The sequence below is a fragment of the Hippichthys cyanospilos genome, chromosome 6 (assembly GCF_059441005.1).
Source record: "Hippichthys cyanospilos isolate Australia breed blue-spotted pipefish chromosome 6, RoL_Hcya_1.0, whole genome shotgun sequence".
In the NCBI taxonomy this organism is placed as follows: Eukaryota; Metazoa; Chordata; class Actinopteri; order Syngnathiformes; family Syngnathidae; genus Hippichthys; species Hippichthys cyanospilos.
Genome location: NC_142374.1, coordinates 5,252,798 through 5,276,712, shown reverse-complemented (window position 1 = coordinate 5,276,712; position 23,915 = coordinate 5,252,798). Strand labels below are relative to the sequence as shown.

Here is a 23,915-nt window from a genome sequence, read left to right as displayed (position 1 = left end):
ATTGTTATTGGAAAGTATGTCCCGACAACGGCTAGATTTGTAACGCAAAACGTGTCACAGCAAGAGAGTCGAATAGTGACTCGATAAAACCAATACAACCTTGCTCTGCAATCACATCGAGTCGCCAATTCAGAGCGAAAAAAAAAAAAAACTTAATTATGCTGGCATTGGCTTTCAGCGCATGCTCTAAGCATGAATTAGCTGCATAGTAGCAGCGGTGAAGTGCTCTCCATCCGCTGCCTGCCTATCTATCTATCTATCTATCTATCTATCTATCTATCTATCTATCTATCTATCTATCTATCTATCTATCTATCTATCTATCTATCTATCTATCTATCTATCTATCTATCTATCTATCTGTCTGTCTGTCTGTCTGTCTGTCTGTCTGTCTCAGACTATCTATCTAATATCAGAATAGAAGATGTTCAGAGATAAGTAAACTCAAGAGAAACTGTGGTACTCTCTGCCACTCCAGCACTGCAGCACACTCATTTACTGCTGTTGATGCACTTTCTTTATTGTGCTTTTCAAATAGCAACAGACAGTACAATTCCATATCTAGACTGCTAAAGGTGCTCTCCCTAAAGGATTCTAGCGCTGTCGAAAAAAAAAAAGCTTATTTCTTCATATTGATGTGATTTTTCTTGGCCATAACAATCAATATAATTTAATGTCACGGAAAGTCTATCTTATCTCATAAAAGTAGGTTTGTTGAAAAAGGGGCATTTAATTCTCTCTGTTTTGGATTGTTGTAAAAGTGGTCAGCATACGACTGGGTGCATCTGCCCCTCATGGCGGGAGCACCTATTGTTTAAGAAACTGGTGAAGTCACAAACCAGTCAAACACAGTTGCAGCCTCATTTCTGCATTGAATGCACGTGAGGAATGGGACAACAAAAATCCACGAGACGAGATGTCTGGTGATTGAGCATACAAGAACTAGACAATCAATTTTGGCAACATTTATAATACAAAAAAATACCAGTATAAATAGTAGTTTCCACTGAGGACATTTTTTAATTTTCAAATAACCGGACATTCAGTACACAGACGACACGTAAATCTTATGACAAATGTGTCACTTATCTCATCTTATTTATTCACAATCTTTTGCTTATCCTACGCATGGTTGTGCTGAAGCCTATTTCGATTGACTTTGGGCAAGAAGGTAAAATCCCCCATAACCAACCGACCGGCGTTTCACTACAAGGTCTGGTCGAAACTTAACAGCACTGCCTGGTGTGCGGTGACGAGAAATCTTGTGGTATTTCAATCTCATAGGATGTTGTCGTGTGAGATTCCATCCCATGCCTAATTAAACATATTCATACATATCAAAATGTGCTATATTTGAGACAAAGATTACAACAGTACACTTGTTTACTTGAATTTCTAGTTATAAAACTATATTCAGTAATTAACATTTATAAACAATGCCTTCTGAGAAAGGCAAAGAGGCTTGTATTCGTGCTGGAGGGAAGGCTCTCACTTGACTCGTAGACTCAGACAATCTGCTGACAGCTTGGACCATATTGTTGTCATTGTGTAAATCATTGCATCACGCGTGCCATGTTATGCAAGTTTTGCAGGTTCTCCAGGGAAAGGGTGACACCATTTTCTTCAGTTTCGTCTTCATCTTCCTCACTTGCAGATTGTCCTCTCAAGGAGGTCTTCATCTGTCAGTGGGTCCAAGTGGCAATTGACAAGTGAGCTGAAGACTTCTTCCGTCAATGATGACAAATCATGAATCCCTTATGATGCTAGCCAACCTTACCGCCTTCTTCACCGCTGAGTGATGAACTTTGTCAGGAGTGAAGCCTGGATGGTCATGCATCACGTTTGGCGATACTTTCTTTCAGCCAGAATTTATGGTCCAAAATTTCACGTCCTGTAACGCTTGCCGGATATTAGAGGAAACATAAGACAATGTCGTAACTACGGTATTTTGCTTTCAAGGGAAATTCTTCATTGTCGTCGTCAACTGCAGAGATGAGGGCCCCTGTCGTGGAACGAGTGAGAGTGCCTTCAAGGCATGAATGACACCTTGATCCATGGATGTGGTGTTGGGGGGCAGAAACTGCATTCAGTCACACTGCAGGTGAATTGCACCGACAGGAGAAGGACCTTAAAAGGAAGGCTCTTTCAGCCAGATACAGCTTCACCCGGGGAATGAAGCAATAGAGGAACTATTCGGCGGTCAGAACTTTAGGTATTCAGGCTTTGGAGTTATGCATCCTGTCCAAAGGCAGCAGATCCTTATTTTTGGTTTTTAATGCCCCTGGATTTTTGGCTTTATTAACAAGGCATGGTTTAAGTACAAAACCTAGAGCATTTACACAAAAGATGACAGTCACACGAAAGGCTGAAGCTAGACCTCCTTATTTGACCTTGAAGAGGAATGTACACATAGGCTAACCCTTCCAAAAGATGCCCATTTCATCCATGATAAAAACCTGCTGGGGGATGTAGCCTCCCTCACTGATGAAGTTAGGGAACGTATAACGAACCGCATCATTGTCAATAGAGAAAACCTCATCATAGAGAGGCACACTTGTGAGGCCCTGTCCTTTTTGAAACATTTCGAAGCAACCATTGCTGGCTGAAAAGCCTCGCTCCGAGGAAGCAAATCACTCCTGGTAGCGAGAGTATTGGCTTGAGGTTTATCGGGTTTGTCAGCGCCTTCTTCAGCCTCTTCATTGTTGTCAAACAATGACAAACTCACTGTTCTTTCCCTGCAATCAGCAATCCACAATGTCGATGCAGATTCCAAGTTCAAATTCCAATTCTCTAATCATGTGGAGTTATCACAGGTCCCTGTTGAAGGTTATTGATATAATGTGCAGATGTGTGGTTTTTCTTTTTTAGCACACCGCACTTTAGATGAATTCATGCCATAATGTACCATTTTTTGAGTTGAAGGATTTATTGATGGTGGGAGGCATATTATGCATTTTTTGACACCATTCCCAAGGGCTGTTAAAAAAAAGAAAAAAAAAAAACAAACTCAGGCTCAAAAAATATATTCTACTCCGAAAACTGTTCACAGGCTGAAAGTTGCCTGTTCTTAGTGGGCGGTGTAGTCTCATGGGAACAAGCAATTTTTCCCTCTACTCCCTCTAAATGCTGTTCCGGGGACCATGATGATTTGTGATCTAAATTATTTGATAAAAGAAAGTGTGAAATCCCCATTAATTTGAAAATCACACTTATTTTTTTATATTTTGCTTATGTATTATTATATAGCATTGAAACATTGGTCTTTTCAGTAAACAGTGCATGACTTAAAACCATTATAAATAATTGGAACAGAAAATAAACATTCACCATTAACAAAAAAAGAAAAAAAACCAGCAACAACTATCTAACAGAACATATTCTAATGTAGGCAAAAAAAAAAAAAACCTTCATTGCTCCACTTAGAAGAGTTGATTTCACGTGATGAGCAGACAGGACATGGAAGTAAAATAGTCAATGAAGTGCACTTGTATAGTGTTTTCTGAACCTCTATAGTGCTTTCTACACCAAACGACGCTCACATTATTTTACAAAGGCTCAAATTTACCAATTCACACATCAACGGAGGCTGTAGCCAAGTCCACTGAGAGCAAATTAGGATCTGGTGTTTTGCTCAGTGACACTTCGAACCCACAACCTTCCAGTTGGCAGACATTACCGGCGATATCTATTATTCCCTTCCACTTGAGGTAAACTCAGATTCTGTCCTTAGTTGGTTTAAAGTAAAGATGGGCAAACTACGGCCTGCGGGTCGGATTTAGCCTGTTGGTCTTTTTAATCCTGCCTGCCTATGATGGCACAGAATTGAGGTTTCATTTCATTTTTACTTATGACAGACAGAGGTGTCACTGTAAGCGCAATGACATGATTTTGCAGAGCCAGGAGGAAGAATGAGCGACAGCGAGAGAGAAGACAAATGAGCCATTTTCAATTATCGCTCCTCTACTGGTCAGATCAGAACACATCTGCAGAGAAAAGTTGACCGTGAGTGTCAGGTGTTTAAGAAAGAATGGACGCATAAATATTGTTTTTGTGTAGTCGAGCGAGGGGACTTCGCCATCACCAGTTTATTCTTTTTCTCAAAGAAACTAACGCTGATCACACGATGTTACTTCCAATGTCGACCTATAAACAAGGTCGACTTGTACTTAAAGAAATACAGCAGTTAACTTTTTGGGCCTGAACGCCTGCCGTACAATGGTCGACTTGCTATATTTGCTACTAGACTGTCTGAATTGCTTGCACTTGGGGATGTAAGTAAAAAAGTATACTTATTTGTTTTTTGTTTTGTTTTTTTAAATGACCACACTAAATTCTAAACCCAGCAAAGCTCTGAAATAGACAGCCTGGCTGTGACTTGTGGTTAGCGGGAAATGATGAACTTTGTAACCAGTACTCCTACACAGACACGCAAAAACATTCAGTGAGTGGCTGTAAGAGTGTGAAAGTTGTTAAACAGCTAGCAGCAGGTCAAAATTTATTCCAATCAGACGTCAAGCCCACCAACTGACAACCTGACACTGTACAGAACTGTGCCGGCTTCGTGGGCCTTCAAAAAGACATGTAAATAATAATTTTGAGAACAGTGACTGAACAAAAAACAGTGATTGAAGATGCAGAAAGAAAAGATGGCAGGACAGGAGTAAAAGAAAAAGTAAAAAAAAAAAACGGGTAAAACGGGAGGATACGAGTGAGAGCGATAAGATAAAGGGAGGAAAGCACTGCCATTGCATTAAATCCTTAAGCGTTGGTCCTCCATCTGTTCTCTTTTCACCCAATTACCGAGCTACATCTCTCTCTTCTTCACCCCAAAGTATGCTGCATTATTCATGCTTGGGTGTAACCTCATCACTCAGCTCACCCAGCTCACAACAACTCTGCCAGTCAGCTCCCTTGACACACTAAAACATTATTCACGCCTGCATTAACTGCCAAAGGTATTTGAAGTTATTCGCGTTGTCAGATAGGTGAAGGCATTCTCACTCAAGTCGGATGTTTAAAATAGCCCTTGAAAAAAACTGAAAGGAAGGTAGGTATGTATCTTCAAAACTTTTGAAACGAATTGCTGTAGCAGTGGCTGCTTCTCGACAGCATTTCTGCTCTGAATCAGAGCGCTACTTATCGTGGGAATGATAGGAGTTTTGTTTGTTTCATCCATCCATGTTCTACAGCAACTTATCCTCACTAACCGCACCAGCTGTCTTCACCCAGTCGGTGGTGGACATTCTGGACTGGTTGCAGGCCATTCGCAGGCAGTGATGTGCGGTTATATGAGGCAGGGGAGGCCAGGCCAAAACAATCAAATCGAAAAATGAATTAAATGGTCGATACTTTCCTGTCACTTTTCACAACTAATTATCAATTTAACTTTGCCGTTTTTGTATTATATTTTAATTGCTCTTTTTATATTATATTTCGATGTTCACTTTTATAATAAAATACGGACAAGAGACGACGCAACGTACACGGCAGGACACACCTCCAACATGCTGTAAAGCAGCACAGCGCTGCATCGCCCACATCTGGAGGTCTTATGCGCACAAGATTGCCTGGCCTTCTGTGTACGCTCCTTATGTGGTTATTAAATGTTTAGAAACAATTACTACATGAACTACATTTTCACAATTTAGCCGATCCATATAATAACTCATGTAACTCAATTTCTGTAACGTGTTTCTTGTGCCATACAAAAATTGTAATTCTGCCATACAATCAACATGTATTGCAATTGGTGGCAAAGTAACATTAGGGAGGCCCACTTTAACTGCTTCTCAGGCCTCCTGTTCCGTGCACTAATGATGCCAGGAATTGGCAGTGGAATAAGCAATTTACAGGTAGCGTTTCAAGTGCTTAGTCGTTTTTTTTTTTTCTTCTTGTCTTGCGGCCTTGTCATACAATCGTAAAGGATTTCGTGCAAAGTAGGAAATAATACCCAAGGTGGAACTAGGAGACTTCTTTCAGAGCACAGATGGAAAAAAAAAACTCGCTCATTTAACACGGACTGGTACACAGGTTCTGGTTCTGCTTTTCTTGCCTTTATTTTTTGAATGTTAAGGTGTGATTTGGCTTTGTACAAACAATAAAGACTTACATCAACATCCACAATGCGAGGGTAACGGAAAACCGAAAGCTAGCATTTCATGGGAATTATTATATGAACGTACAGGCAATGTTAAACTTTTACATGATTTTGATGAGAAAGAAAGCTAGTTCACCATTTGAAGACATCCACTTTATTTTCTGGTTTGTCAGATTGAATACAAGAAGCGGACGCCATTTCATTAAATGTTTGTGTGTGTGTGTGTGTGCGTGTGTGAGTGTGTGTGTGTGTGTGTGTGCGTGTGTGTGCGTGTGTGTGTGTGTCTGTGTTACATGTATGCTTAAAGAATGCAGATACGATATTTTAAACAAGCAGTTAACTGCTGCCAATGAAATGTGTGAATACGCTGCTTGGGAAGGCTCATATGATGTTTGTAAATCTGATTAATGACGTCAGTGCCTCCCCAGCCATGAACCTCACTGCACGCCACTGATCGCAGGGCAGACAGAGGCGAACAACCATCAACACTCATAATCAAACCTAAGGGCAATTTGGAGTGTCAAGTACACCTAACATGCATGTTTTTAAAACATGTGAGGTGACCAGAGTGCCCGTAAAAGACCCACGCAAGCATGGAGGGGAGATAAATATTCATATTCAGATGGTGTAGAGCAGTGAATCTAAACCACGGTGGCACACATGTTGCTATTCATACATCAGAATAAGTTGGGGCTGTCGTGACAAGGGGTACAAGTACCCCTAGTTACTATATGAAACACTTCAGAGGTATAAGCGATTTTAACAGTCTATCTAAAGGGTTCAACAAATGTAATTATTCTTCTTGAAAACTAAGACTAAAATTAAGAGCAAATTAATTGGAAAACTTAGAAACGTATTGCTAAATTGTTATCGTGACTCCTTTGCAAAACATTGCCTATTGTTTTTGCCAGTTTATATATGCTTTATAAGTTTTATATAAATGTGCATTTCATTAGTAATGCAATTTTCTGGCAGGTGAAACAGACATAAAAGAGACAATGTCATCTTCTGCTTAACAAAATACGTATAGGGATAGTACTGTTCTGAAGTTTATTAAATCAGACGCAGATTTCTTTCATGAAAAAATGCTTTGAGTTGATTAGAGTGAACTTGACTGGAAAAAAAAAACAAACAAACTGTGCACCAAGTCATGGCTTCCTGCGAGCTTATGGGCTTTGCTTTCCATTAAACAAGCCAAGATGTACACTAGTTATACACTTGCTAAGTTCATTTGTGAAATAAGCTGAACTACAGATCCAACCGGGTAGCTTGATTTGACAGCAGGGCAAATCCCAGAACCAGTGTGCTGCAGACAAAATCAAATAAATGCCAGATAACAGTAGGCACATTTGCACTAATTGTCCAAATTGTGAAATATATTTTATCACAGCATCTGCAGAAAGCAGATTAATAGATGCCTACAACCATTTTATTAAAATCTAATGGTGATATAAATAATGTTTGTGCCTGTGCAGGTTTTCTTTTTTGGGTTTTTGGCACATGATAATGGAATCACATTGCTTTGTTGTCAGTTTGTTTAAGCTTAATTATTCAAAGTCAACAGATGGCAGGAATGTTTTCTTCTTGATTTGTTAAGACCATTTGCAATGTTTGAACCACATGCCACTTTTACCTATGGCACTTAAGTAGAAAATGTTACGTACAGGAAGGAAAAATAAATATTCAAATTTCCGCATAGTTCTTCACTGTATTACTGATGATACATAGTCATATAAAATATTTTCCTGCCTTTTTTCCCCATGATGGGGGCCATGACAATTTGGAATTGTGTTTTTGGGGGGGAAACTAAGCACTGGCTAAGCGCTTTTCTTTGCCATTGTTCATTGTTTAAAAGTAACGTTAAAACCGTAGATTTGCATAGCCTAAAGCACCACCTCTTATCCCACATTAACCAGTCACAGCAAGCCAGCAATCTATGCATATCAGACTGGTTTGATATGTGGGCAGCACAGTGCAAGACTGGTTAATATGTCCGCCTCAGATGCGGAGGTTGTACTTCAAATCATTTAGTGTTTGCATCTTCTCTCCCAATCCTTGTGTGGGTTTTCTCCGGGTAGTACTCCGGTTTCTTTCCACATTCCTTCAACATGGTAGGTAGTATCATGAACACTCCAAATTGGATTTTGATGTGTTTGTGATAGTGAATTGTCATTTGTCTCTGTGTGCTCCACAATTGGATAGCAACCAGTTCAGGGTGTAACACGCCTGCTGCTCAACGGCCGCTGGAATAGACACCAGCAAGAGGAAAGTGGCGACTAAGAAGATGGATGGACAGATGGATGGATTGATGGATGGGTTTGATACATTACAACATTGATGCAACACAGCTAGAAATGGTGGAAGTCAACACAACCAGTGGGAGAATGTTCTGGCAGTTGTCACTGCTGATCTTTCTGGTGGCGGTGGCAACTTTGGACATGTTTCCACCATTTCCCGCAGATCCAGTACTATGACCCCGCTGCTATTTATGTTTATTTTATGTGCCTTGTTTGAATATATGCTCAGCCTCTCTTTTCTTTCTTTCTTTCTTTCTTTCTTTCTTTCTTTCTTTCTTTCTTTCTTTCTTTCTTTCTTTCTTTCTTTCTTTCTTTCTTTCTTTCTTTCTTTCTTTCAAACCAACCCATGGGATGAATCAATATACAATAAGTCAGGAATGGTCATTCGTTTTGCAAGAAAAATACACACTAAAAGTGTTAATGACTATCAGCAGTGGCAGTGGCCTTTGTTTTTCTCTTTGACCTGTTCGAGTTACAATGGAATTATTTGATCTGTACAAGATATGCATAATGTAGCATTTTATATCACTTCATGAAATAGCCTGCAAAATAATATAGGGTAACATAACCAAACACATACCCCCACCTTTTTTTTCCTTTTTTTACAAATGTGTCACGTGTAAGCCGTCTTGCTGCAGAGAGGGCGTAAAAACAGGTAAAGGTAACCAGCTACATAACTATTTGATAATTGTATACTACGACATTAATCATTTACATTGTACAATTATTTATTGATAAAGTAATAAGACAACTGTGACTTCTGTTGTGTTAAAATATATTATTTTGAAGGTTCTGTGTTGCATGTGCTTGTCCTGCATAATCTTGTCCATCACTCCGATAAATGCTTAAGAATTTGGAATGACTTCAGCAGAAACCATCCCACAAATGATCTCTATGTAATGACTGAGATGTAAAAGATGTGACAATGTATTTTCAAAAAATCCACCGTTCCTCAGTTCCCCTTCTCATCTTTACTTCTACTAGAGCACAAGTACACACTCCGCTTTCCATTCTCTTCCATTGATTGTCCTCAGCTCATGCTGCAAATGTTATTGTATACTGAAACCCTCCCTCCTCATGATCTATTTCACTGTAATCCTCAAGCCGTAGGCTAGGGTGAAGTGCATGGGGTGGGGGTGCTAGCAGACAATGGAGTAGAGATGAAAGAGGAGATGAGGAAGAAAAAAAAAAGGAAGTCAGAAAGAAGAAGACGTGAAGAAGGACGGGTTACAATTTCCGGAACAGATATAGAAAAAAGGATAAGCTTAACAAGATGACAGTGAGACGTGTGTGTGCGTGCGTACATGTTGAAGCTCAGAAAAATGGAAAAAACAGTAATAATGAGAATATCTCATTAAAAGAAGCATTTACTTAAGACAGGATATTTAATGAATTCTTTCACATACACACTTATATGAGGGACTTTTACGAAAATCCACCTTACACAGAGCCAATTAAAATTGTTTTCCAGAACAACCTCTGACATAAACAGCCTCATAAAAGAAAGGGATGAACAGCTGAAAGACTTTGAGATGCTCATGTTCTATCGTCGTAGACAATTTATTTGTTCATGGGTATGATGTCTTTGAAGAGCAAAAAACTTGTCATTAGGTGGAAAATGGGCAAGGGTTTTCAAAATGTTCCCCTCACAAATACTTTTACTGTCAAACTATTGTATTCCCTCGTATCTTAAGATTTAGCTCAAAGTAATCATTCATCTTGGGAGTGGATGCTCCTTGTAGTTCATATACATGCTGTACTTAAATTGAGTGCATTATAGTGCTTCAAATATTATGTAGCAATCTTTCACTCCAAAGAGGAATTGTATTAAAACATTTTACTGAAAGTTGTTTCTATATAGCACACTTTATGATTTATGTTGTTGTAATCCCCTCAGGCAGCTAGTGATAATACACTATTAAAGAAAAGCACATTTATTTAGTTTATTTATGCATCAATTACTTAATTAGAGGAGTTGAAAATGTGACAAAAATACTTACGGTTTCTGTCTCCTTGGAAAAGCTAAGAGAGGTTTTCACCACTATTTTTAACCACTCGCTCCTGCAGTCTGTAGGTGCCACCTGTATTGTTATGTGGGAGTCGATTTGACCCAATTCGGGCCTATGATCTTGAAACCTCAAAGACAAATCATTCAATGCAAATACTAGGAGGCTATAAAATTCTATAAATTGTCAAAACAGGTAGAGGTTCAAAACGCACCATGCGTTCATTCCTAAATGCTTGCAAATGGGAGCTAGAGTTTTATTATGGGGACTTGTACAACCATAACCCGTAGGTTAATCAAATACCATCGTTCAAGTGGCCAAGTACATAATGAGCAAGCCAGACAAATTGCAGCCCAGTCACTCTCACACTTGCCATAGGTCTGGAGAGACTCATCCAGTCTCACAGCCAGCAAATTCTTCCCAATGACATTGATCCCCGTTCATTTGCCTTTAAGACAAACTGGTCAGCACAGAACACAATCAATACCAATCTTGTAGGACTGATCGGAGACAACGACGAGTAAACCTACAGAGAGGAGGTCCGGCATCTCAAGTGACAGTGCAAAATTAACAACCTAGACAAAAGACTGAGACAAAAGAAATTATTACAGACTTCAGGAATTACATGTGTATTGATTAAACTGTCCTTTATATCGATGGGGTGGTCATTTCTTGGCTATTAATTTATTATTCCTCGATATTCACATTTAGGTTCAGTAGCTTGTACTAGGAATGACAGGGTAGCATGCAATAGATGGTGAAAGAAAATGATATTCCACTAAATTCTGTGTTTAAGTGGGTGCTGGCGTCACGACCAGGTGCTTAGAGCAATTGCTGACAGCATCGCCCTCCAGAAGACCACCACAAGCCAGAGACCGCATTACTCAGGGATGGAGAGAAGCCCAACTTACCCACATGGGCAAAGTCCAGTCTCATCTCCTACCGAATGGAAATTGAAAGTGGACCTGACCAGGCAAGTGAATTTCCCTTTCAGGATTACATCAGCCACCCATGGTCATTGTTTCAAATTCCATCAAACAGGCGATCATTCTGGAGGTTACCGTACCATGGGAAGAACGCATGGCTGAGGCCAATGAATACCGGGAGTTGGTGGACGAGAGTAGAAGGCAAGGCTGGAAAACGATCTGTGAGGCTGTGGAGATGGGCTATTGAGGATTCACAGGGCGGTCCCCCTGCAGAGTTATCACTTGGCTAGGACTTGGCTAGGCTAAGGCAAAACGGAAGGCTAATTGTTCATTATATAATAATTCACAGCCATAAAACGAACTTTGGCCATGTCCAAATGTGCACCCTTAACTTTTAGCCTCTCGATCGCTGTAAAGTCCCACACTATATGTAGCAATTAGAAAGTAGCAGTTCGCTCATGCTGTTTGGCGATTTGGACGGCCGGTTATCTACTTTCGTCTCATCCTGTATCACGTGATCATATCACCTGTCATGATGCCGATGATCTACGGGCACATTAAGATCTATATATATTTATGTATTTTAAAAAATGCACTTCCTTTTTGTATAGACTTTAAAATAATTGAATCAAATATATAACTTTGTGTGATTCTATCGCTTGATGTTTGTGGCACAGGAGAAAGGCGGACTTCTTCATACTCACACTGCACTGCGGTTTATATTAACCTGATGTGTGCATCCTAGTTTTTCAAGTGCATTGTGGGTATTTGTGAGTGTCTGACATTTATTCTCTCTAGACACCCCCACGAAATGGACTAACCTCTTTACTCGTGCACTCTGTTGGGGATGGTGTGCAGATTCAGACATAGCCTTTACTCAACTCTGCTTTATTTATGTGGCACTTTAAAACAGCTATTGGTGCACAAAAAGTGCTGTACATGGGGTAAAACCTGTCCTGCAATAAAAAACTAGGGATTCAGCAATCAAGCATTTTTGGTTCATAGATATCCTAAACAAAGTTTAAATTAAGTGGAGAAAAAAAAACAAAAACGTTGATCATCAAAAATTGACAAAAGTAGGTCATTCATAATTAAATGTAATATATATATATATATATATATATATATATATATATATATATATATATATATATATATTTTTTATTTTTTTTTCCCCTGAAGCAAAATCATTCTAAACACAGAATGCCAAATAAGTATGAATGATTTAAGTATGAATGATCAACATTTTTTCACTTAAATTTAAATAAAGAAATAAAAAATGATAATACTGTATATATATATATATATATATATATATATATATATATATATATATATATATATATATATATATATATATATATATATATATATATAAATTTATATTTGTTGATGAAAAATAACTCTAAACACAAAGGGCCAAATAACATATAAAGAATATATTATTTAATTATGAATGACCTACTTTTGTCAATTTTTGATGATCAACATTTAACTTGCATTTAAAGAAAAAAAAATAATTTTTAAAAACAAATGTGAATTATGAGATGAATTTGCTTGCTAAAAAAGCACATTTGAGTTGGCACTATTTGTTAAAATGTGATTAGTAGGAACAGGAACTGTCATGTGTCATTGTTATGTCCTGAATAGGCAATTGAACGTGATTTCAGAAGCAACAAATATTGTTTGCATCGAGAGTTGGCACCAACAGTTGCGGTAGAACAATGAGTCAAGCTGTTACAATCTGACTCCAAAATAAAACGTACCTAATCATTAGTGTCCATTAATCATTTGGTAAAGTAAGTTTCCTTTTGAATTTGGCCTTCTCACCAAATTTGCTCAGTGTTTTACTGTCATGCGGAGCATTAAAAATTGTTACCAACTGGCTCGATATTTTTGTCTAAAGTGTACACCATTAAGCGGGTTTCTAGGATAAGAAAAATAACAGTGTTTTAACAGAAGTACTCAAATTTACTCGAGGACTTCTTTCACTCTATAACAAACCCAGTGATAACTGAAAGGTAATAACATGAATTAAACCAATAGAGAAATAGAAGAAATAACAAATACCTTGAAATAATATAATGTAAAAATGGTGGATGAAAACAAACTACATTAGAGCAGTGCAATGCCTCATACTGAATTGAAAGTCAGGGAATAATAACGTGACTTCAGATGAGCTTTAAAGTGGTGTGACATTAAACAGAAGTACATTCCAATGTGAAGGGCCTGGTACTCAAACACGAACCAACATAGCAATTGATTTATCTCGTACATTTATCGACGTGGGGCGGCAAGGTGGAAGAGTGGTAAGCACGTCTGCCTCATAGTCCTGAGTTCAATTCTACCTTGCTCAGCCTTCCTGTGTGGAATTTGCATGTTCTTCCTGTGCCCATATGGCTCTTCTGTGGCACTCCTGCCTCTTCAAACATTCCAAGAACATGCATGGTCTATCGGACATACTAAATTGTCCTTATGTGTGATTGGGTGTGTGAATGATTTTTCGTGTCTGTGTGCCCTGCAATTGGCTGGAAACCAGTTGAGGGTGTCCCCCGCCTACTGCCTGAAGACGGCTGTAATAGGCACCAGAAAGACAGAGACCCTAGTAATGATATTGAAAATGGATGGATGGGCGTTATATGTTAATATTGAAAATTTTCAGAAGGCAATTTTTTAAATGCCTCTGTGTCTAGAGATGAATGCAATCAGAATTGATAGTTTTAATATGTATTTGCTGTTATTCAAGTTGTACATTTATCAAAAAATATATTTAACTAATCTGACATGATTATCTGATATTGTGAATAATACTACAGTGGACCCCCATGTTACAACGTCCCTGATTTACGTTAGTTTCATGTTGCAACCTGGAATACTCATTTTTTTCATCGCCTCTTTATGACTTTCCCGGATTTGCGACAAAAACAACTGTCATGACCCAAGGGGGTTGGCTGCATTTGTGTTGTTTTGCTGGCAATTTTAGGTAGTTGCACTTATTTACTATTGCCGTCTAATTGCTTCCATGCAATGCGTGACTACAATGCTGGTCTGCTATTGGTCAGGGTCTCCTCACGGACATGGTGGTCTGTTATTGGTTGGCCTCACTTGTTTCATAATGGCGGAACGGTAAAGCTTTGTTTGATTGTGAATCGTTACAAAACTGTCTTTACAGTGCATTTTACTGCTTAATTCAAAGTTGAAAGGCTAAGCTATGGGTCCCAAGATTGCTAGTCATGTTAAAGAGAGAAGTAACACGATGATTTATATGGAATCAAAGCTAGAGATAATCAAGATAATCAAAGCTAGCCTAGGCTACCCTTACTAGGGAATGTGGGCATAACATGCGGCACTCAAAGGTAAATAAGTCATTTCTATATTTTTTATTAATGACATTTTCTGATTGTAGACATGTATATTATATAAACGTAGCAGTTACTATAGTATATTGGTACCAAATTTGAATATGTATGTACAATTTTGATGTTTTTACATGAGGTTCTAAACGCATTAGCTATTTAACATAGGTTTGGATTGCCCGTCATACGGCGAATTCGCCTTACGACCCCAACCGCGGAAAGGATTGATCTCGTAACACGGGGGCCTGTGAGGGGAATCATATATTAGGTTGTTATCATTATGTGCTCATTTCTTGTCTAGAATAGTGTGCTATAGTGTATTGCTATCCATCTATGCGGACCTAGTTCATCTGGCCCCAGTCCTTAGATGAAGCTGTTGACACAGGAAAGTGTGAGCTGGACCTTGGCCCAGCTGTTGGTGGCGCCCGACTGGCTCTTTTTGTTCCGTCTTGTAATGTGCAATGCTTTGCTGAATGAATAAAAACCAGGCAGGGACACTTGAGCGACAAATTAGTGCTATCGGCAGCGCATGAGTTTGTTCGCTAAGCTTTTTAATAAATAATAGTGCAAACCGATGAAATAGCACATTTGCATGTTATTTGTGCTTTTCGTAGCAGAAAGGGAATTCTGGTGTTTTTTATCCACAGAGACAATGTTTGTGGCAATAGGTGCAATCATTGTTGATTATTCTCAAAGGTTTCACAGTTTGACTACTTTAATTTAAGCATTCACTGATAGAACATGCCATACTTTGCTAGCCACAGAGTAATGTGTTACTCCAAGGGAAAACATCACCTACTGTCTGATCTGATCTAAGGTGTGATCTTCACTGTGATGGCATAAAGTCATCACACACATGCATACTAGCATAACATGACCTCTGCTTTTAATCTTTTACTCTTTAAACATTAAATAACGCATTTATTCATGTCATATATATTTATACCCCGAATCAGAACTCACTGGACTCTTCAGAGGCAATGCCACAGTCTGCAGACTTTGCACAGACTAATAACATGCTCCATCTTTTAATATCACTCCACCTCACAATCCCCTCACAACTACCTCAATTTTGAGATTTTATTCAGTGTGTCGTTGATTTAGTCACAAGCCATAACAAGGCACTATGAAATGGAATACAAAGAATAATCCATTGAATCATTCATAGTTGTTGATTGTCTCATCACTGAGAAGCAGAAGAAGAACTATAATTTCTCTGGTGTGTACCTTTTTGGAATCACAATTCTGTGTGCACTATTGGGTTTTCAAGTCTGGAGACCAGCAAAAACATATTTCACACATCACTACTCTCAAAGTAGCTACTGATAAACTACAATATCATTTTTTTGTCCAGGGCAGGATGGCAGATGACCGGTTTGCGATGTCTGGCTCACAGTGCAAAAGTCATAGTTTTGATTCCGGCCGTGGCCTTTCTATGCAGAGTTTGCACATCATTCCAAAGCCTGAATGTTTTTTGTTTTTTTTTGGATCCTCCGGTTTTCTCCCATGTTCCAAAAACGTGCATGATAGGTTTATTCAGCTCCGAATTGTCCGTAGGGTTCATTGTTTGTTGTTCATCTGTGTGTGCCCTAGTTGGAAACCTGTACTCCGCCTGCTGCCCCAAAATAGCTGGGACAGACTCCTGCGCCCCTCATGAGGGTAAGTAGTCAAGATAAAGGATTGATGGGTGGGTGGATAACTTTTTTCCTCCCAATAAGCATAGGTAACCATTCTTAAAAGTCTGTCTGTGGAGAAGAAATACAGAATGACACAGATATACTTGCAAATGACAATCAAAAATGCATAACGATTCCTGGGCAACCACGCATCATTGAGTGTGTGTGTGTGTGTGTGTGTGTGTGTGTGTGTGTGTGTGTGTGTGTGTGTGTGTGTGTGTATGTGGGTGCACACGCATGCATATTTCCAGCTCCTTGAGTCTGTCTGTGCTTGGCTGCATGCTGTACAATAAATAGGCTAGAGCTGAAAGACTCAGACGAGGTGTTTGATAGAGATATAGTCATACGGAGGAAATCCAAGACAATGGGCACACACACACGCACACAGCCAAGGACAGACAACAAGTACAATATGAAGTGGATATGGGAGGTTCCTGTGGCCCGGCTGCTATTTATAGTTCATTGGAAAAACTAGGATAACTGATTCCCATTCACATACACACAACACAATACAGATGCACACGCGTACAAACACAAATGCACCCAAGAGTCAAAATTGACAGCTTGATATTCTCCAGAAGTCCACACGGTGAATGCATGCCATTATGCCTGACTCCCGGCACAGTGTGAAAAGCGTGTGGTAAATACAGTTCGTGCATGAAAAGGGATTTTACATTTTGCAGCCTTTGTATCCTGCAGGGGCAGTGAGAAGAGCAAGTGTGACTGCACTCTCCCTAAGCTACACACTCTTGTTGTTTTGTTTTGTTTTTTCTTTCCTAAGGCCATTAGAGGTGTGAACCACAAGGTTGAAAGAAGAAGGAGAGCATACTGATGTCCACGGTGTCCCAACAGTGGTTTCCAATTCCTTGGTGCTCACACATAGGTTCTGGACTGTTTGTAAGGCAACTAAGTTTTCCCTTTGTGCACTCTACCGCCTATCAGAACTCTGGTGTTCATGTGGCCGATTAGAGCATTGATTCTACAGCAGACTCTCAGAATTTTCTAACTCAGAATGAACTTTTGGGTGTTTGGTGAAGCCACAGACAGAATCAAGACAATAAATATAAAACATGTTGATCAATAAATAAGAAAACAAACCAATTGTTTAAGCATTTTGAAGACTCTTGGATTACCTTTTTGGTGAAGTCCATGGCTTTAAGGATGGAAAGGTTGAGTGTCTCCAGTGAGGCCAGAACTCCCTCGTATTCCCCCATGTGCTTCGCAAAGTAGTCTAAACACACAAAGACAAAATTATTAGTACCGTTTCATAAAAGACATCACTATTACACAGATAAAAGCAATGCCTGAATAGTCAATTTTTTTTTTTTAATTTTATTTTGAAGTCATTTCGATGACCAAACTCTTTCCCATGCTTTTTCAACGTAATGCTGAAATAGTAATCTCGAAAGAGAAGACCTTGGGGAAGATGTCACTGAAAATAATTCACCAAATAAATCACTGAAATAAATTACCATATTCTCCGCACTATAAGGCGCACCGGATTATAGGACGCACCCTCAATTAATGACATATTATAAAACATTTTCCATATACAAGGCGCACCCTCAATTAATGACATATTTTAAAACTTTTTCAATCACAATATAGTAATACTCAAAGAAATAACAATAAAACCTCTAAACTCTGAATAGCATAATAACTCAATGTCAATATGACAACCTTGTTCAACCGTAAACATACAAAAGAAACACGTAAAGCTTACTTTATCAGTTCATTCCCCATCTGCAAATCCCAATCTCAATATTGATCCATATATAAGGCGCACCTGATTATAAGGCGCACCATCAGCTTTTTGAAAAAAATTAAGGCTTTTAGGTGCGCCTTATAGTGCAGAAAATACTGTAGTTAAATTAGTTAGAAGAAACATTGTCTGTATTAAGACAATGAAAAAATAGAATAAGTTTGTTCTAACTACTTGATATTTTGTTGAAATTTGTTGCAATTAGGGATTTTGAAGTTGATCTGATACAAAGTGGGAAGCTGCGGCAAATTTTGCGATATCAATCCCTCATTGATATCTGAGGCGTTTTTACACACAAAGCTGCAAACAAACCATGTGTGCACTCGCAAATTTTTTGTTGAACCAAACTACTTCAAACTCATTTATGACCACTTTGATGTCATGTTTACTTAGGTTTAGTTTGGTGGAGGGCAGAGTAAAAGCATGCTTGGTATGGGTTTGGAATGTAAGAATAAATGGGAGCAGAAGGCAGGATGTAAAAGTACTTTGTGTGGTAAAAAAAACAAACAAACAAAAACGCAAAAAATAGAGATGAAAAAAATCGAATGCATTAATTGCAAGTATCAATACTGTACTTTAGGTTGAGGAATGATACTTAATATTGATAACCCTGGATTGAATTGTTAGTATTCTGATAGCAATCTACCCACCGCAGGTTGTGATAAGTTTCTGAAGTAGATTCCCTCAAAATTTTGTCAAGTGTAGACTGAGGTCCACTTTTGTTTTTTTTTAACATAGTGTCACTGTTATGAAATTTATATTAGGTGGCACTGATACTTGGAAACAAAACAAGTCAACATCTGCCTATTTAATCTAACATAAAGCCCCATGACGGAAGTGTTTGCATTTGTTCTTTTAACACCTTTTCTTAAGGGGAGTTGTATTTTCCCCAAAAAAACTGATGCTTTTCCGAGGCTTTCCTGGCCACCCATGACAGATTAGTGTCTAATTTAAACTATGCCAACAGCAACACATGTCCTACATTCGTTTTTAACCGAATGCAGGGATTTGTACAGTCTTTGCTATCTGGAGAAGTTGTTTGAACTGAAGGATCTGAACAATGTCAGCAAGTAAGTGAGTTTTACAATTTAAAATATATTGTAAAATGTATATTGGTCCAAAGGCAACCACTACTAAAGTGCTAACTTCTACAACAACTACCACTACTATGGTATGTGACTATAACAAACTGTAATTCAAATTAAACATACATCTTAAATCATATTTGAATTGTATTTGGTAAATTTCTTTTATCATACTGATGCCACCGGGCAGATGATATGTTTTGCAACATTTTTTGCTCTGTGTCAAAGTCTGATTTAAGAAACACACCACATGTGTGATCCTCTATTAAAAACTGCTTTAAATATTGTTAGGTTGAGCTCATCTGGTTATCATCAAATTTTTCATCTTACGAACATGGACCGCGGCGTTTTTTGTCCCCCTCTTACGCACAAACCTTTCGTCTTACGAACAATCCAACATGCCGGTCAGTGTGTCCGCCCTATTTTTTTCGCTTTGGTGCGTCAACAAAATTAACTATTCTCGCACGACACGGAAACGCCGATCTGCTATTGGTCTTATAAAGTCACAGTCACGGTCTCAGTCACGGAGATGCCGATATGCTATTGGTCGATTAAGGTCACAGTCCCGGTCACGGAGATGCGGATATGCGTTGCACGCATTCACTAATTAACATAGGTTTGGATTGCCCGTTATACGAGCAATTCGAGTATCGAGCATAGCCGCTGAACGCATTAAGTTCGTAACACGGGGGCCCACTGTACTGTATAGAGATACTGCATAGTCTTTTATACAAAGTGATTCTGCTTCCGACCAGTTCAGCTAGTGCAGTGGCTCTATTTTGAGTATCCAGGGCTGACCACCCCAAACTTCAGAATCATCGTTACCTATTTGCCATGCCATCTATGAAGTTGTATATGTAAGATAGTGTCAATGAAAAGATTTTAAAATTTCTCAAAATCAATATATTGACTTTCTTTTACTTTCACTAATGAAATGGCTTTAGTGTATTTATTACGCTGATTGTGGAGCTTGCCGAAGTGGCCCCTAAAGCTTTCAGTGCATTTGTGTGTGTGTGTGTGTGTGTGTTTGTATTACACTTACCACAGAGTTCCTTAGTGTCAACATTACTATCCAATCACAGCCCATCACAGGAGCAGCAGTCGAAAAGGTAAGAAGGAAAGAGGGAAGGGAATACAGGGTCAGAAAAAAAAGGCCTTTGCATGCAATATTGAAAGTAAACACACACACTTGGCAAGTGTGAGGTCTGGTTCATTGTGTGTCTGCCAGAGCAGGAAAGGTAGTGATTAACAGGAGGCATGGATGGAGCGATTAAAAAATAAAGAGAAGAATTAAAGCAGTGCCAAAGACTGAGAAATTGTAACTGGTGACGGGGCAGAGGAGGAATTGAGAAGAAAGACACCATCTGCTCAGCGCCTGAATGATTGTTCAGTAAATAAAACAAATGCCATCAAATGTTCCAAAAATAAAATTATTTTTTCATTGCTATTTCACAGAGGGAGCCACTTGAAGAAGCAATAATTGTAATTATGTGCCACACAAAATTTGATCCAGCACCCTAACTGCATAACATTTACCCCAAGTTAAAGTCACAGAATCCCCAAAATTATATATATATATATATATATATATATATATATATATATATATATATATATATATATATATATATATATATATATATAAATTTTTGTGGTTTGTATGATTGCATAAAAAAAATATTTATTCGTCATGACTCAGTGGTAGAGTCGTCGTTTCCCAACCAAGGGGTTGTGGCATTTACCCCTCAATCATTGTAACCATGTCAAAGTGTCATTAAGACACTGAAGTCCCAGTATGTAAGTAGACTGCCTCTTCTAGGGCTGAACGATCCGTTGCTTTGGGATCAAAATCGCAACCTCCACAATATGATCAGGGGATCGTCAAGATATTTGTGAAGGAAATGGTTAGAGATAATGTGCAGAATATTTTTTTTTACTTCACAACCATTAATGTCATTTAGAAAAAAAAATGTTGACAACTTTTTTTTTTCCCTGCTTGGCAGAGGCGGACTCATTTTTGCTTGTCGTCTTCCAACCCACATCCCCCTGCTTTGCTGTACTCTGTCTCTTGTTGTCTTTTGTCCTATCCATAATTATATTCCCTTGCAATATTTCTTGCTCTTTAAATCTAATCATGGAATTGGTGAGCTGCAATCTTGAACATTTTCTTGACAAGAAGGGCAAGCAGGGGTGAGCTATTTCGCTGCCGAATATGCCATGGATCCATGGAACAAGTGGAGGATGGTTTGTCTGTCAATCTTGTCCATACAGAATGTTGAGGAAATCTACATTCCTGGATTAGTGATAACGGGGATCCTGTGTATTGGACTTGGACAATTTCTGATGTACAGTATCACAAAATTGGCCAGGCGGGCGCAGCCGGATTGGAGAAGAGGCTGCCGGTCTTTGAAGGTGTTGGGCCAGCAATCAGCGTTCAGACACATGCTACGAGTGACCTGAACCACAAACTGGATGCGGTTCTTGTATCCTCGAGCAAAATGGTTGTCATCATGGAGAAGTTGGCGCCTTGCATTAAATAATTTATTTCTAATTCGGGTAATTGAAGCTCATTCAGAGCCTCATGCTACGGACTCCAAAAACTACAGCCATCTGGACTTTCTCTTCTTGGGGGAGAGAGTCAAGAACAAGAAGTTTTCAAGATACAACAATCATTCCTCTGACTTCTATCAGGCAGCCTTGTCCGTTGGTAAGACTGGACTGGCAGCTCTAGGACACTCTTACGCAAATACATCTACAGATATCATACATGCGCAACCCCCTACCTTCAATGTTGCCACTATTCCTAATCTCAACCCACGTGACGTGACTGCCACTGTGGGAGCGACGGGACCTGGCTGCTGCCAGCAGGGGCTGCGTCATTGCCCCCTTTCTCCCACCCTACTGCAGTGATCCATATGCTGTTTGAAATATCTGGTATTGTCTTTTTTGTTGGCGTGTGAGAGGATTTTTTTCTCAGGCTTTTGCCATGTCCTATCATCACATAATTTTTCACCAGCTGGACATGGAGCGCCCATGTTGGAAATCCTGTGGAGCCTCACCATCTGACTCCCTTTGTGACTCAATTGTATTGCATGTTTCTGGATGTTCTCCCCTAATCTGCATGGTTTTTCTCCAGGCACTCCAACTTCCTTCCACCCTCCGAAAACATGCATGGCAGGTGTATTGAACACTCTAAACTGCCCTTAGGTGTGATTGGGGGTATGAGTGGTTAAGACAGAAAATAGCCGAATGATTGAGTTTATCTTAATCAGTATGACTAAATGGCAGACATGGTAAATTGGCAGAAATAGGAAGAATGAAGGACTTACAGTAAAGCAGGGGTGTCCAAACCCCGTGCTAGTGGGCCGCCATCCTGCAGGTTTTTGATATTTCCAAGATACCTGATTCACATTATCAGTATCGTTATCAGGCTTCTGCTTAGCTCTCTATTGAGCTGATCATTTGAATCGGGTGTGTTGGAGGATGGAAACTTGATAAACATCCAGGTTAGCGGCCCTCGAGGACAGAATTCGGACAGTCCTGACCTGATAGATGGATGAAGGCTGAAAGGTAAGAATCTGTTATGTACGCTGATCCCTCTTCATCAAACCACTCCATCCATCAACTTCCTGCCGTCTAAGGAAGTGCTTAATCCGCTCAGGTTTTATTTGTGCTTATCAATACCTTTATACATTAAATGAATCGAATCTTTCTTCTTTGTACCCACTGCAGAAGAGTAGATTTTTTTTAATGATGGCAACATCATCAGTCTGCATTACCATTTATCTCCCTGACCTCAAAATATGGAGTTTTGTCGCGTTCACTTCTGTTACAGGTGTAATATTATGTACAATTATAAACGTACAACAATATTGAGTAGGGTCGGTTCTGCCTGGCTTCATTTATATACATTTTAAAGAAATGGCTGTTGTTTAAATGATAAGGGCCAATGCTGATTGCTCATATCACAGTCACTCACAATCACTTCTCCTGATTGCAGAATAGATGGGCTTGATTAGTTCAACATACAATATTATGTCCATACATTGATTTAATGAGAGCCAATCAATGAAGTCTTGGAGTAGCAACAGCAATTGACTGAACAATGACTGGTTTATTTATAACAGTGGAAAAAAGAAGAGGAAAGGGTGAAAACAAATAGACTGTTTCGCTTTGTAGGGAGCCTAGAGGGACAGCTCTTTGTATGCGTTCACAAAAATACAGATTCTTCATGATAAATAATGGTTAAAATTCATCACATATTAATGCAATAAAGTAAAAACTGTTATAGTAACGACTCACACTACAGACAGTAACCAAATCTTTTGGCTGCTGTGTCACAAGGAGATGAAGAACTTAAAAACTCTGTACATGGAACGAAAAGTTCCAACTGTTTTAAACTGGACAATGTGTGCGTGCAGCCTAACAGGCATTCATCCTCACCTGGTGTTATCAGAGTCAATGGTATGAAACAGCTTCTCCAGCTCTTCCTCGTTCAGTGTGCCATCAGAGAAAAAAGCCTGGAACTCATCCAGTGAGAGTTTGCCATCATCTGAAGGAGACACACACGCATACACATGCAAATAATCACATTATTTAATGTGAAGAGGCTTAAGTATCACCGACATATTTAGTTTAACATTTCCTATCGCAATCATCTCTATTTTCTTCTCTATCTTCCACTAACTGTAGCATTGTCCACCAATCAGG

The 23,915-nt window shown here is 39.1% G+C and overlaps 1 protein-coding gene across 1 annotated transcript in view; it reads right to left on the bottom strand.

The window, feature by feature from the left end:
* necab2 (N-terminal EF-hand calcium binding protein 2) overlaps positions 1–23,915 on the bottom strand; it is a 129,407-nt gene that overhangs the window by 65,377 nt on the left and 40,115 nt on the right. The window contains exons 3-5 of the mRNA XM_088417803.1: positions 23,649–23,757; positions 20,248–20,273; positions 17,492–17,589 (exon numbers count right to left, since the gene is read on the bottom strand). Of these exons, the coding sequence (XP_088273929.1) occupies positions 17,492–17,589; positions 20,248–20,273; positions 23,649–23,757 (233 nt within the window). The remainder of the gene's footprint in view (positions 1–17,491; positions 17,590–20,247; positions 20,274–23,648; positions 23,758–23,915) is intronic.